At 35.0% G+C, this 16,670-nt stretch overlaps 1 protein-coding gene across 1 annotated transcript in view; it reads left to right on the forward strand.

The window, feature by feature from the left end:
• Positions 1-16,670, forward strand: part of CNTN5 (contactin 5) — a 1,310,719-nt gene that overhangs the window by 992,892 nt on the left and 301,157 nt on the right. Inside the window, exons 11-13 of the mRNA XM_026505289.3 lie at positions 10,442-10,578; positions 12,602-12,731; positions 15,141-15,291. Coding sequence (XP_026361074.3) covers positions 10,442-10,578; positions 12,602-12,731; positions 15,141-15,291 — 418 coding nt within the window. The remainder of the gene's footprint in view (positions 1-10,441; positions 10,579-12,601; positions 12,732-15,140; positions 15,292-16,670) is intronic.

Consider the following 16,670-nt stretch of genomic DNA (forward strand, 5'->3'; position numbering starts at 1 on the left):
TTTTATTTTTTTTAAAGATTTTATTTTTTTACCTGAAAGAGAGTGAGAGTGAGAGAGCACAAAGCCAGGGGAACGACAGAGGGAGAGGCAGAAAAGAATAAAATCACGTATATGCCAGTTTTTAATGAATCTATTTCTTTGGTAAAAAAAGTATTTTGAAGAACAGCTACTGAAACAGATTTTTGGATTTAACATGGCAGCTTTCCCAACAAGTTTACAGCACCATAAAGATGAAGTGGCAGACACAGGACATGCTGCTCACATTTACCAATTTTCTGGCTTTTAAAGAAGTGTTTCAGGAATATAAAGCCTTAAAAGAAGGAAAGGGATTGGATTTAAGCAACTGTTTAGTGGTGGCTTTGTGTAAATCTCCTTCTATAACAGTTTCCCAGAAAGATCTGCAGCCCTAGGCCCCACCTCCAGGCAATGAGATCTTTCAGTGTTGCCCAATAGACTGGGAAAGGTTTTGGCTAAGAAGAATGTGACAGAAGAATTCATATTGGAAAGACTGACTTTATTCTGCAATTCTTTATTAATGTTAAGTATCGGTGGGTCAAAAGACAATCATCTGATCCTCCTGAGACCTATTTCTCCTGTAGCACTTTCTTGTGTTCAGTAACCCTAGTCCTCCTTCCTGAGTCCAGGCCTTTCTCAGAGGCCTCTGAGTCAGGCTCCCCTGGAACAACCCCAAGTCCAGCATTCCACCTAGGGCCTCTTCCCCAATATACAATGTCAGTGTGTCAGCATTTGGAAGAACCCAGCATCTCCAACTGTCTTTGGCCCAGCAGGCTCTGCATGCCCCACCTGGCTTTTTGTGCACTCACAGCTTTCAGTTTCAGTCTTGCAGTCTCAAAAAGGGTTTTTTACTATTTGGGAGATTTATCAAGGGTGTTACTCAAGCCAGCTGCCCCTCTTGAGATTTCTGAAGCATCTTCTATCACAGCTAGTCTTGGCTCTAGGAGTCAACTGAGAGCTGTCCTTGACCTAAAGCTATGCATGAAAATCAATTCCTAGTATTATATTTGTAGTTCTTGAATTACTGTCTCCTGCTGGTCTTGACGTAGTCCCACTGTTTCTATAACTGTCTTTTAAGAATTTTTGGAGGGCTCCTGGGTGACACAGTTGATTAAGCGATTGACTCTTGATTTTGGTTCAGGTTATCATCTCAGGGGAGAGATCAAGACCCGTGTTGGGCTCCACGCTGAACAAGGAGCCTGCTTAAGATTCTCTCTCCTTCTCCCTCTGCCCCTCCTCGCTCACACTCTCTCTCAAAATAATAATAATAATAATAATAATAATAATAATAACATCAATAATAATAATAAATTCATTTTTAAAAAGAATTTTGGAAAAAATAATTTTATAGATGAATAATCAGGCTAACCTAGCAGATAGAATTTTGGAATTACTCACAAAAGATCAGAGTATTATGTTCTGTGTGCTTTTTAGCTGTTAGTACTATGAAAGCAAAAATGCTTTCTATGTTGGTGTTTCTATTTTACTGGGACCCGTGAATGTATGTGTACGCTGGACTAAAAGCATAGTCCAGGATAAAAGCTATCCCTTTCTTATAGTGTGTTGTGTTTCCACAGGTTTGTTTAAACCCTTTCTGTCTAAATCAGTTCATTAGGTTTTCTGTTGGGGTAGGGGCTCTGCAGTTTCTTCACCCTGTCAAAATCTTCCTACCATGGTGGTGTTCCACTGGTCTAGCTAAGCTCTAGTAGGAGAGAACAAACAGCTTTCCTGTTAATCTGTCTACTTTAATTTAGTACCATGTTTGATAAAACATTACTGACCAAAAAACACAGATGTCACAAATCTTTTTAAAAAGAAGAAAATGTAATAGTTCAGTTCCCAATGTGTAATATATATATTACATATATATGTATTTTTACATATTTATATATATGTAAAAATAAGTCTGTACTGACTTTTCACTTGGCTCTTATAGTCTTAAAGGATGAGCTAGAGGCTCTGCGTGTTTCTGTACTGATGTGCTTATTAAATACTTTTGTACCATGAAAAATAAATAAAGAAATGAAAGTAGGGAGAGATTAAGGGACTAATGAAGGGAACAAATAGTTGCCAGGAACTTGTTTTAGGCACTACTGCAACTACTAGGTACTTTACATGCATTAACTTACAATAACCCTCAGAAATTAGTAATCCTGCTTGACAGATGGGGAAAACAAGGCCTAGAAAGTTTAAGGAGCTTATTACTATATGTCCCATTAATAATAAGCTATAAAACCAGATTCCACCTTAGAACTGGCAGTAACACCAGAATCTGGCCTCCAACTATAAGCCTCTGAGTGAAATATTGAGGAGTTGAGCTAAGGCATGGGATAAGAATGGATGGAGAATAGTTAATTCCTGTTTACTCAACTTTTATTAATATTAGAGACAAATGAAAATCTTCACGATTAGTTCTCATTCTCTGTTTTTCTTTTCTCCAGAGTTGTGTTTTTCTATATTAGGTGTGATTTAAAAAGTATTTTAGCTACTGGGGTGCCTGAGTGGCACAGTTGGTTAACTGTCTGACTTTGGCTCAGATCATGATCTCAGGGTCCTGGGATCGAGCCCCATGTCAGGCTCCTCCACACTCAGCAGGGAGTCTGCTTGTTCCCCTGCCCTTCCCTCTTCTCTCTCTCTCTCAAATAAATAAATAAAATCCCTTAAAAAAAGATTTTAGCCACTGAAATACACTAAATATTTACCATAGAAGTTAATACAAAATTATATATTCCTGATTGAAAATTACATACATGAAGAAAATTTTTTTCAGTCCTATTTCTTTGGAAAATGTATCTCACCTTGAGTTTTGTTGTTATGACAATGATACTATATATATATTCACAGTTGATAGAAAATGAAGTTCATGTTAATGCATGAGCAATAGATTGAGGAGATAAAGTAAACAGTATTTACAACCAGCATATCATCATAGTAGCCAATTGAATAGAAATTACCATCTATAGCTTACAGATAATACTCATTAAAGTAACTCATTCATAGTCACATATTAGAGCAAGGACTGGGTAGCATTGGATTTGAACTTACATTTACCACCAACTGTATAATCTTTCCAGGATACCATGTTATCCCTCACTGGCCCACAGATGAGAATCCTAGTATTGATAATGATTTGTGTGCTTAAATATGTTCACTCTTCAACACTTTAAAATACAGGAGCAATGAAGGAGGCCAATAACAATTAGCATTTATCAATAGGGGTTTTGAGAATTTCTAATGACAAGAGATAATAAGCAAGAGTTTCTTTATGCACATCTGCTTAGTGTTTTTAAAAATGTTACCTGGAGACTGATCTCAAGCTCAAATGTATTACATAAATAGTTATCAATATGCACTGCATCTGGTGAGAGTGTAACAGCATCTGGATTTAAAGTGCCATTCTTTTACCCCCTAAAATAGGCGGCCTAACAAAAGATAGATCAAGAAGTTACTAGTTTTTTGTTTATTTAATTCTAGGGGCCTATTATAGGCCATTTTTTATTTGTAGAATTGTTAGTAGAGTGAATTTGACTATTTTAATTGCATGTCTGTCTCATCTACTAGATTTTGAGCTGACAGCAAACACACACTGTAACATATTGATATTCTCAGTGTTAAACATTGTGCCAATAGTGGTGTCCAATAAATATTTGAAGAAGAAAAGGAAGGAGAAATTATTTCTTTTTAATTTCATTCATCAATTGTTGGTTCCTATGACAAATTCATTGTGGAATAAGGACTCTAAATTAGGCCAATTTTATAGAGTAATCTAAAATATGTTTGAAGAAATGTTATTTTGATTTCTAATTTTTCTTATTTCCTAGATGACACAATCTATTTTTATTCTAATAATCCTTTCTTTCCTAATTTTTCATTTTAGTGCCTTTTTATTTTTTATTTATTTATTTTTTAAAGATTTTATTTATTTATTTATTTGACAGAAATAGAGAGACAGCCAGTGAGAGAGGGAACACAAGCAGGGGGAGTGGGAGAGGAAGAAGCAGCTCCAGCAGAGCAAGGAGCCCGACGCAGGGCTCGATCCCAGGACTCTGGGATCATACCCTGAGCCAAAGGCAGACGCTTAATGACTGAGCCACCCAGGCACCCCCATTTTAGTAACTTTTTAAGATCTCTTTTCAATTTCTATTTAACTCCCATTAGCTGCATCTACCAGCATGAATTATAGTGCATTAAGGGACATATCAAATACAACTAACCTAAAATAAAAACATAAAAATATACATATATAACTAACCAATATCTTATAATTAATTTTATATGTGGGTCAGTGTTATGTCTAAAATAAATGTACCTGTCATATCAACTTTGCTTTTGATAATCTTGTTATCTAGATGGGTGTCAAACTATAAACAACTAAAAAATCCAATAGCAGTTTAAGTCAGCAACAGGAGTAACAAGCTACTATGGTGATTATTTTCCAAGTGATTAAGAACTAAACATGTCCAAAGAAGGTGTGGATGACTCCCTTTTGAGTTTAGAGTTAATAAACCTTATATAATTTAGACTAAATGGTGAATTATTAGTATAACTAAAAGAGACAATGAAGAGAAGGAGAACATTCCACGTGGATTTAAAAATTTGAAGAAGATACATAGTGTGCTTGGGAGATAGCACACCTGTATACTTAGATTTACTTAGATTACAAGGGTCATGAGTAGTATGAAATAAACTGGTAAAGTAGAATAGGAAAGTATACAGAAAGTCCTAATGAGAAAGTAGAGTTTAATATTGCTTTTGTATCTTACAATTCCTATCAGTATTTTTAGAATATATGACAGAAAATTATAAAGGGAATGGTTTTAGAAGCAAGTCAGAATTAATATTTGAAGATCATGGTGGTAAGATTTTTGCTTGACAGCTCCTAGGCTTGAAGTTGAATCACGAGTGTGTTCAAAGGTCTACAAATTCTGACTATGCCAAAGTAAGGCTCCTTAAAGACCAAACTATATTGCCTGGAAGACCAATGGGCTACTGAAAACAAAATTCCAGTTTAAAGACCAGTAGAAGGCAAAACACATTACAAATGCAATAAATGCTTCCAATTCATTTTTGAATCTGCCAGAGTGGAATGAGAGAAATGTATGCTGTCTGAAGTCAGAAATATCTGACTTTGAAAGTGGTTACTATCCCTTACTAACTGTTTGACCTTGGGTAAATTTTTTTAACCTCCCTGAACCAAAGTTTCCCGATTCATAAAATTAAATATGTTTGTTTTAAAGATCAATATTACAGGGATTAATTGATAATGTAGCTCAGTGCCTAAAACTAGAATTTAATAAATGAGAGAGTTCCTTTTCTCTTGCTCCTTCTCCTCCCTTCTAAACTAGTAGGTTTTGGACATCCGTTGTCCCTTTAGACCCACTATTACAGTATTCATGTGCATTTTCCATCAGTACATCTTTTTTCCTTTCTTGTGCTATCATATCCTGTAGCACTGACTTTAGATTTCCTCTACCACAATATAAACTCTTAAAAAAAAATGTAAGACATAGATGCTTCTATATACCGAATAACTTCTAAGACTAAGAAAGGACAAAATAGTATGAGATGAATGAATCAATGATCAAAGTCCTCATGATCACAAAGTAAATTGTTATTGGTTTATTTCAAAAACATTCCTAAAGAGAAACAATTCATTCAGTTCAATATTTTTTCATAGTGATTGTTTTAGTTGTTTAAAACAGAGTATTTGTGGACAGATAGTCACTTGTTTTTCAGTATTTTTATTTCAAAATTTAGCCACTAAAGACACTGTTCTGTATCCTACAGATTTTAAACAATTACATTATCTCTTTCTTGATAAAGTAATTTTTCTCTTGTAATTTTGAAACATTTTTAAAAGTTTTTGAATGTATTAATTATTTCAAAGAACCAACTTCTAGTTTCCTTGATCTGCTCTACTGTATTTCTGGTTTCTAATTCATTGATCTCTGCTCTAATCTTAAATATTTCTCTTCTTCTACTTGGCTGAGGCTTTATTTGTTGTTCTTTCTCCAGTTCTTTAAGGTATAAAGTTAGCTTGTGTATTCAGGATTTTTCTATTTTTTTGAGTGAGGCTTGGATGGTTATGTATTTCTCCCTTAGGATCACCTTTGCAGTATCCCATAGGTTTGAACCAATGTGCTTTCATTCTCATTGGTTTCCATGAATCTTTCAAGTTCTTCTTTAGGTTCCTAGTGACACAAACATTCTTTCGCATGATGATCTTTATGTTCCAAGTGTTTGAATTCCTTCCAAATTTTTTCTTGCAATTGAGTTCCAATTTCAAGGCATTGTGGTCTGAAAATATGAGGTCAATAATCTCAATCTTTTGGTATCTGTTGAGACCTGATTTGTGACCCAGTATGTGGTCTATTCTAGAGAAAGCTCCATGTGCATTTGAGAAGAATGAGTATTCTGTTGTTTTAGGGTGGAATGTTCTGTACATATCTATGAAGTCCATCTGGTCTGGTGTGTCATTCAAAGCTCTTATTTCTTTGTTGGTCTTCTGCTCAGATGATCTGTCAATTGCTGAGAGTGGAGTGTTGAGGTCTCCTACTGTTAATATATTATTAGCAATATGATTCTTTATTTTGGTTAACAGTTGGTTTATGTAGTTAACTGCTCCTATGTTGGGGACATAGAAGTTTGCAATTGTTACATCTTCTTATTGGATAGACCCTTTAAGAATGATATAGTGTACCTCTGTATCTCTTACTACAGTCATTAGCTTAAAATCTATTTTGTCTGATATGAGAATTGCTACCCCAGTGTTCTTTTGAGGTCCGTTAGCATGAATAATGGTTCTCTATTCCTTCACTTTCAATCTGGATGTGTCTTTAGGCTCAAAATGAGTCTCTTGTAGACAGCAAATGGATGGGTCATGTCTTTTTATCCAATCTGCCACTCTGCCATTTCATGGTAACGTTTAGGCCATTCACATTGAAAGTGATAAACCACTGGCCAAACATACCCAAAAGAAAAGAGAAAGGACCCAAATTAATAAAATTATGAATGAAAGGGGAGACTAACTACCAAGGAAATAAAAACAATTATTATAAATTTTTATCAATAACTAAATGCCAATAAATTAAGCAACCTAGAAGAAATGGATGCCTTCCTGGAAACCTATAAACTACCAAGACTGAAACAGGAAGAAACTGACAATCTGAATAGTCAAATACCCAGTAATGAAATTGAAGCAGTGGTCAAAAACCTCCCAAAAAACAAGAGTCCAGGGCCTGATGGATTCCCAGGGGAATTCTACCAAACATTCAAAGAAATAATACCTATTCATACCTGAAGCTGTTGCAAAAAATACAAACAGAAGGAAAACTTCCAAACTCATTCTGGGGCTAGCATTACCTTGACCCCAAAACCAGGCAAAGACCCCACCAAAAAGGAGAATTACAAACAGATCTCCCTGATGAATATGGATGCCAAAATTCTCAACAAGATCTTAGCCAATAGTATCCAACAGTACATTAAAAGGATTATTCATCACCACCAGATGGGATTTATTCCTGGGATGCAAGTGTGGTTCGATATTCACAAATCAATCAGTGTGATAGAACACATCAATAGAAGAGACAAGAATCATATGGTCCTCTCAATTGATGCAGAAAAAGCATTTGACAAAATACAGAATCTTTTCCTTATTAAAACTCTTCAGAGTATAGGGATAGAGGGAACATTCCTCAATTTCATAAAAGCCATCTAGGAAAAACCCACAGGAAATATCATTCTCAATGATCAGAACAGGACAAGGATGCCCACTTTCACCACTATTGTTCAACATAGTATTTGAAGTCCTAGCATCAGCAATCAGCCAACAAAAAGAAATAAAATATATTCAAATTGGCAAAGAAGAAGTCAAACTCTCCCCCTTCTTGGATGACATGATACTTTATGTGGAAAACTCAAGAGACTCGACCCGCAAAGTGCTAGAACTTACACTGCAATTTGGTAATGTGGCAGGTTACAAAATCAATGCACAGAAGTCAGTTGCTTTCTTATACACTAACAATGTAAATGTAGAAAGAGAAATTAGGAAATCAATTCCATTTACAATAGCACCAAAAACCATAAGATACCTCGGAATAAACGTAACCAAAGAGGTAAAAGATCTATACTCCAGAAACTACCGAACACTTATGAAAGAAATTGAAGAAGACACAAAAAGATGGGAAAAACATCCCATGCTCATGGATTGGAAGAACAAATATTGTTAAAATGTCTATGCTGCCCAGAGCCATCTATACTTTCAATGCTATCCCAATCAAAATAGCAATGGCATTTTTCAAAGAGCTGGAACAAACAATCCTAAAATTTATATGGAACCAGAAAAGACCCCGAATTGCCAAGGAATGTTGAAAAGGAAAAACAAAGTTAGGGCATCACGTTGCCTGATTTCAAGCTATATTACAAAGCTTTGATCACCAAGACAGCATGGTACTGGCACCAAAACCGACACATAGATCAGTGAAACAGAACAGAGACCCCAGAAATGGACAGTCAAAATTCTATGGTCAACTAATCTTCGACAAAGTAGGAAAGAATGTCCAATGGAAAAAAGGCAGTCTCTTCAATAAATGGAGCTGGGAAAATTGGACAGCTATGTACAGAAGAATGAAACTCAACCATTCTCTTACACCATACACAAAGATAAACTCTAAATGGATGAAAAACCTCAATGTGAGACAGGAATCCATCCAAATCCTAGAGGAGAACATAAGCTACAAGTAACCACTTCGACAGCGGCCACAGCAACTTCTTTTAAGACACGTCCCCAAAAGCAAGGGAAACGAAAGCAAAAATGAACTTTTGGGCTTTATCAAGATGAAAAGCTTCTGCACAGCAAAGAAAACAGTCAACAAAACTAAGAGGCAAACCACGGAATGGTAGAAGATATTTGCAAATGACATATCAGATAAAGGGTTGGTATCCAAGATCTATAAAGAATTTCTCAAGCTCAACACCCAAAAAAACAAATAATCAAGTCAAAAAATGGGCAGAAGATATGAACAGACACTTCTCCAAAGAAGACATATGAATGGCTAAGAGACACATGAAAAAATGTTCAACATCATTAGCCATCGGAGAAATTCAAATCAAAACCACATTGAGATACCACCTTACACCAGTTAGAATGGAAAAATTAATAAGGGAGGAAACAATAAATGTTGGAGAGGATGTGGAGAAAGGGGAACCCTCTTACACTCTTGGTAGGAATGCAAGTTGGTACAGCCACTTTGGAAAACAGAATGTAATTTCCTCAGATAGTTAAAATAGAGCTACCTTAAGACCCAGCAATTACACTATTGGGTATATACCCCAAAGATACAGATGTAGTGAAAAGAAGGGCCATATGCACCCCAATGTTCATAGCAGCAATGTCCACAATAGCCAAACTGTGGAAAGAGCCAAGATGCCCTTCAAGAGTCAAATGTTTAAAGAAGATGTGGTCCATATACACAATGGAATATTACTCAGCCATCAGAAAGGATGAATACCCCCCATTTACACTGACATGGATAGAACTTGAGGGGATTACGCTAAGTGAAATAAGTCAAGCAGAGAAAGTCAATTATCATATGGTTTCACTCATATGTGGAACATAAAGACTAACATGGAGGGACATTAGGAGAAGGAAGGGAAAAATGAAGTTGAGGAAATCAGAGGGGGAGACAAACCATGAGAGACTATGGACTCCAGGAAATAAACTGAGGGTTTCACAGGGGAGGGGGATGGGAAATGGGTTAGCATGGTGATGGGTATTAAGGAGGGTACATATTGCAATGAGCACTGGTTGTTACATGCAAACAATGAATCATAGAACACTACATCAAAAACTAATGAAGTATTGTATGGTGACTAACATAACATAATAAAAAAATGAAAAAATAAAAAAATAAAAAGTTTTGGAAGAATGCTAGTAAATATAGAAAAATTTACACCAAGTGAAATTTGAATTTACAAACTTATTTTTCCTATGTCATTCAGGTTCTTTTAGGAAAAACATAAATAAAGAAACAAAGCAATTACTCAGTAAATATACATGTTGTATTATTTCAGTTTGTGCTAACGCTGCCCCAATACCTGGAAAAAATGATGTCTCTAAGTACCTGATTTCTTACTGAACAAGGTCTGATACCTTGTAGATACTGTAGCCACTTGCTGTAAACTGGGTAAAACTGTAAGATATACTTGATCTAGCTTGTGAAAGTGTTTTAAATTGTCAAAATCTTGTCATTGCTATATCTTTTTACTTTGAGTTCTGTGTAAAATGCAATGTTATACTTCTTCCAAATACCTACAATTACGAATATTGGTAACTTTTTAATGCAAGGAATACTTCCATATGAATTTTGCATTTGCTAATGTGTTTGAGGAATGAAATCACCTTTCTTTAATGCTTAAACTCTTATAGCTTATCCACACTGGGTGGAAAAACTGAATGATACTCAGTTGGACAGTGGGAGCCCTCTCCGATGGGAATGTAAGTCTACTGGAAAACCCCGACCCACATACCGTTGGCTGAAGAATGGCATGCCCCTTTTGCCTCAGGTACTACTGGTAACTGTTAACCTGTTCTTGTATAATTTTAACAGGATTTCACACAGGACAAACTATCCTCTTTTTGTCTTATGGAAAGTCATTTCTTATTTATGTATTTGAAATGAGAACTATAACAGATATAAAATAAAATAATTTTTAATTACCTCATTACTTTTTTTTAAAGATTTTGTTTATTTATTGGACAGACAGAGACACACAGTGAGAGAGGGAACACCAGCAGGGGGAGTGGGAGAGGGAGAAGCGGGCTTCCTGCTGAGCAGGGAGCCTGATGCAGGGCTCGATCCCAGGACCCTGGGATCATAACTTGAGCCAATGGCAGACGCTTAACTACTGAGCCACCCAGGTGTCCCTAATTACCTCATTACTTTTTTGAGTAATACATTGTTTCTTTAAATTTTATTCAATCTTATAAATTCGTAGGAAAATATCAATTATTGTCATAGAGTCATTGCTATTTTTAGCTGGCTATTAGATATCATCTAGCTTGTTGTTATCCCCTTGCAGATAGTGGAGTTAAGGCCCAGGGGGTAAAGTGACTTGCCCAAGGTCACGTATCTAATGTGAGAGATGAGACCATAATAGAATCCTAGCCTTCTGTATCTTGGACAGGTTTGTTCTGTGACCTCCTACTTAATAGGATTTAAAAGACTTAAATATCTTTTTAGTAAATCTTCTGGATGTTTTTGGAATCAACTACTATTTAATTTTAGAATAATGATAATAATTTTAGCTAACTCTCTTGTTGTGGCCTTTGCAGGAAGGAAAGTAAAGGGAGAATAGTTCACTATGTATGGCCAAAATAGAGGGGTGGTATATAAAGTTGAAATTCTAAACATAGGTTCTGTCCAGGTCCTGCCACTACCAAGAGGCCTCTTGTCTGTCATTTACCTCTTTGGGTTTCAGTTTGCTCCTTTGTAAAATGAAGAGATTGGATCAGATGATCCCCACAGTTCCATCCAGTTGCAATATTCCATTATTCTAAAACCAGTTAGGCCCAAACAAAACACAATTACACAAAAGAAATACACAAATACAAAGAGCTATAGGGCCAATAAAAGAAACTGAGGCATGAGAATCCTGAGACATTGATTCATTGTCTCTTTCTCTCTAATTTTCTAGATAAACCTTGAGAAAGGAATACACTGGTCATATTTTCTACTTTCAGCATCCAAGAAAAGTAAATTCTACTGGCAGATAATACTTCTGCAAAGTGACTAGGTTTATTTTGAAAATTATGTAAAATTACTTGGCATCTCTGTTGATAGTTAAAGCACTGCTTGCTAAAGTAAAAGAAGGATTTGTTTGGCATTAAGTAGACAAGACATCTAGTTGTTTAACAACATTTTAAATTTCAAACGCATTTTTGAAATGTGCTCTTGGCCTCATTTGACCTCAATTTGCACATGCTCAGTTTTTTTACTTCTGTATTAAATTTTGTCTGATAATGAAGTTAATATTTTTTGACCAATAATTTTATACAGACTCCAGTTGCAAGGCAGTTTTTTTTTTCTGAATTTGTTGGGAAGTGAGAAAAAGACAAATTCCTTACTATATTAATATTGTAAAGGGATTCTTGTTTTGACTTGGGCTATTTTTAACTTTGTCACACTTGTCTACAGCCACAATTTTTACCAAAGGCCACATGTAAACCCCTTCTTCTTCTGTGAAGTGAATTCAAATAAAAGCTTCATCTGCTGACTATACTTCACAAGCTGAACTAGTATACCGAAAAAAAGCTGCTCAGTATAAAAACAAAACTGAAACAAAACTCAAAAGAATAACTACAGGAAAATACAGTTATAATATCTTTTATGACCAAGAAATAGTTATAATTTACAAAAGACATTTTATCATAAAATAATGAACCATACATAAATTTGTATTGCTAAATTGTCAATTAATGTTCAACTTCATTCATTGGAGGCTTTTTTCCCTTGGTTTAGGAGAGAATAACTGCAAAATCTGTATGATTTATTCACTTTCTATATCTACTTTTTTAATTTTATTACAGAATAGGATTGAGATGGTTAATGGATTATTGATGATCCACAGTGTGAATCAGTCGGATGCTGGAATGTATCAGTGTTTAGCTGAAAATAAATACGGAGCCATTTATGCGAGTGCTGAACTGAAGATTCTAGGTATGCAATTTCTAAGTAAATAAACAGGAAAAATATGTAGTTTCTTTTCATGCTCTAATTCTTACTATACTGAAGTTTTTTTTTTTTTTAAAGATTTTATTTATTTATTCAACAGAGATAGAGACAGCCAGCGAGAGAGGGAACACAAGCAGGGGGAGTGGGAGAGGAGGAAGCAGGCTCATAGCAGAGGAGCCTGATGTGGGGCTCGATCCCATAACGCCGGGATCACGCCCTGAGCCGAAGGCAGACGCTTAACCGCTGTGCCACCCAGGCGCCCCTTTTTTTTTTTTTTAAAGATTTTATTTATTTATTCAACAGAGATAGAGACAGCCAGCGAGAGAGGGAACACAAGCAGGGTATACTGAAGTTTTATGATGTGATTGCAAAAACCTATTTTACGACTTGAAAAGAAACATTTAATATTTACCCATACAGCTCTTACCTAATGGTAAGCAAGACAACACTCCAAGGTAAAGACAACACTCCAAGGTAAAGCACACTCTCATCATGGGATATCAACCATTATCATCCTTACATGAAAGGCCTTTCTGAGGCTAAGTCTCACTGTCTCAGAGAGTTACACCCTTGGTAGAACACTAGCACTTCACTATTTAAGTACTATGGCCAAAGATTCCATCCAGTGGAATAGGCTTCCCAAACTGAGCATGTTTGGGCCTGAATGGATTTTACTTTTTCACATTCTAGTTTCCTAGTTTCAAACTTTTCTAGTTTCAAACTTTGGTCTGGGAAGTTTGTAACACAAAGAGAGAGACTTAAGTGATCATAATTCACTGTCTTCCAAAGCGAGCAAGAGCCCACTATTTGTTCTGCACTCAAATTCCCAAAGCACAATATTAACAGAAATACACAAGATCTAAGGAATCTGGGAACTTACTCTTTACATATCCGCTAAATGTAGCACACTATAAATCAACTTACTGAATTAATGTTTGCACTTGAAATTTTTCCACATTATAATAAACCTACCTAAAATAGACACAGGAGTGGAAATTTCCATCTCCTACAGCCTAACCTATCAAATATGAATGTACTTTCTTGTCAGCTCACGCTTCAATATTTCTGAGTTAAAAAGCTAACTCAGGGCCACCTGCTTGGCTCAGTAGATTAAGCATCATATCATGATCTGTGGGTCCTGGGATCAAGCCCTTGTAGAGCTCCCCACTCAGTGCAAAGTCTGTTTGTCCCTCTCCCTTTCCCAACTTGTGCCCTTTCTCTTTCTCAAACAAATAAATAATAAATAATAAATAAATAAATAAATAAATAAATAAATACTTTAAAAAAAAAGCTGATCAACTTTCACCTAGTTAGTAGTTTACCCAGAAATACTCTCAAATAAGTACTTTTCTCATTCAGTAGACATTTTTTCAAAATTACCTCTTAATAAGTTCTGTTCCTAGTAAGCAAATAAAACCATTACCTGCAGTCACATAAAGTCCTCTCACTTTTCTTTCAATTCTTAACCCATCTCAATTATATACATATCTTTCTTGTTATATACATATCTTTTAATGCTGTTGTGCCATGCATTATACTGTTGTATAACGGACATAAAATACTTATGAAATATCCATGAAGTTGTCAAATTGGTTTAAATAAATACCTCAGGTACAGTAGACTTTAAGACATATCTCTCAGGTTCTCTTTACATTTGGCACCTTATTTTCTTATAGAAATTTGTGTGTGTGTGTGTGTGTGTGTGTGTGCGTGTGTGTGTGTGTGTGTGTTGGTCTTGTGTCACATGTTCTTTTTAGTCCAGTATCCTCAGCCCACAGCTACTCACCAGAATTACTTGGAGAACTTTAATTGAAAGTATCTTCATAAAAATCTAGTGAAAACAATATTATTATTAATGAATGATCAGACCTAGTTGAATAATTGCAAACAATGAAGTAAAATTTTTAATTGAAATTGAAATAATTCAATTTTTAAATGTGTCTTTTAAACTACATTTAATTTTGTATAATATTTAAGTAAAATATGCATTAAGACTTACAGATAGGAAATGGATTACACAGAATTACCTTCTCCACATGTAACCCCCATTTTTCCAAAGAAAGCCCCAGATAGACTTTCTTGGCCAGCCCCTTCGCCTTTTGTTCAAGGTGCTCATTAGTCTTTCACGGTTAAAATTGATAATCATAATTAAATCATGTCATTTTTTTGAAACAGCCTTTGTCTGTGGGCCCCACATACCTGCTAATAGAAAGAGCAGCCAATAAGATATTAATTAATTATAGGCTTAAATTTTGAGTTAGTGCCTTTTACACACGTAGATATCCTGTGATTTTATTAGAAATGTATCCCAGAAGAGTTGCAAAATATTGATGAATCATCCATTAGAGGTTATTGCCATTGCTTCTGGTAGAATTAACATCTTCTTTTTCATAGCTTCAGCTCCCACTTTTGCGCTGAATCAACTGAAGAAAACAATAATTGTTACCAAAGGCCAAGAAGTCATCATAGAGTGCAAACCCCAAGGCTCTCCAAAACCAACCATCTCTTGGAAGAAGGGAGATAAGGCAGTAAGAGAGAATAAAAGGTTAGAGGTCTATTTCATAATTCAAACTCGTTTAACATCAAACTTTTTTGAAGTTGCAGATGATACAGAATATACAAGAAAAAGTTTTCAGTAATTTGAACTATATTTCATGAACAGATTAAAATAAGATTTTGTCTACATAGTGATTGAAAAGAACCCAAAGTTCTATTTCAATATGGTCAGACTTCTTTGCCTCCTTGGTGTTTCAGCACCAAAGAGAATTTCACCAGTTTATAAAGAAAGCAAACACATTCATTAAGCTAGTTATTTTTTGTTTCATTTTGAGTTTGCAGATTTGGAGATTCACAAGTTATCTATAATAATTTTTAGAGGTTGTGTCATTATTTAAAAGTTAATATTTTTAAGTGATATAAAGATGGATCTTTTGAATAATCACTCTATGGTAGAATACTTTCAAATGAGATTTGTGTCTAGGTTTGCCCTTTTTTTTTTTTCAATCCTGTTGAGGCAAAATAATATAGGATTACTTCAGTTGCCATAGGCAAATGAGAAATGTGCAGAGGAATACTTATTGTGTACAGATTTGTTTTTGGTAAGCAAAGTCAAAGGACATCATAAGAGTACAAATGGGGAAAAATTACGAGAGTATCAAATCATCATAGGACTATGCATTCCAAGATCAAAAGCCCGTCCTCTACTAATCATTAACATATTGGTGTTGCAAATGGTGATTCAGCTATGACAAAATAATATCCCCTATTATATAGAAATGAGATTGCATAGGTCATTTAAAGTTTTGTTTTTCATTTGATCTATAAGGAGTTTATGTCTTACTTATGTCTGTCTGGATCTAAGTAATCATATAGTACAAGTTAATTTACATCAGTATTAGGGGTCCATGTGAATAATCCTTTAGGCAATTTTGGAATATTTTGAAATATTTGAAAATTTTCTTCAGAAATTTATTCTTTCCCATTCTAATCTGAGAAACACTAATTTAAATTTACAGACTGATTTGGTTTAATTCAAGCACAAGGATGTATGATGCCCAGAAAGGGTGATCATCTGGGATTGAAACGGGTTATATTGGGTATCTTGTTTTGAAAGAGAATTTATCTTTGTTACTTGAGGCAGGGGGCAGGGAAAAATCACAAACTGTGAGATCAATGTCACATATGGTTGAATTGCATTTGGTTGAATTGCTATTGGTGGAATTGATTATTTTTGGTATTGTTGCTCATAGAAATTTTAAAAAAAACCTGACACAACCCTTATTAAAACAGAAGAAAATAATTTTTTGTATAATAAGATCAAACAATTTAAATTGTTTGATTATCATTTTATCTGAATATACTGAAAATTTTTATATCATCAAAATGTATTTGTCATATTGGTGTAAACCACTACATCTGAAATGC

This window comes from Ursus arctos, unplaced genomic scaffold (genome assembly GCF_023065955.2).
Source record: "Ursus arctos isolate Adak ecotype North America unplaced genomic scaffold, UrsArc2.0 scaffold_22, whole genome shotgun sequence".
Classification (NCBI taxonomy): Eukaryota; Metazoa; Chordata; class Mammalia; order Carnivora; family Ursidae; genus Ursus; species Ursus arctos.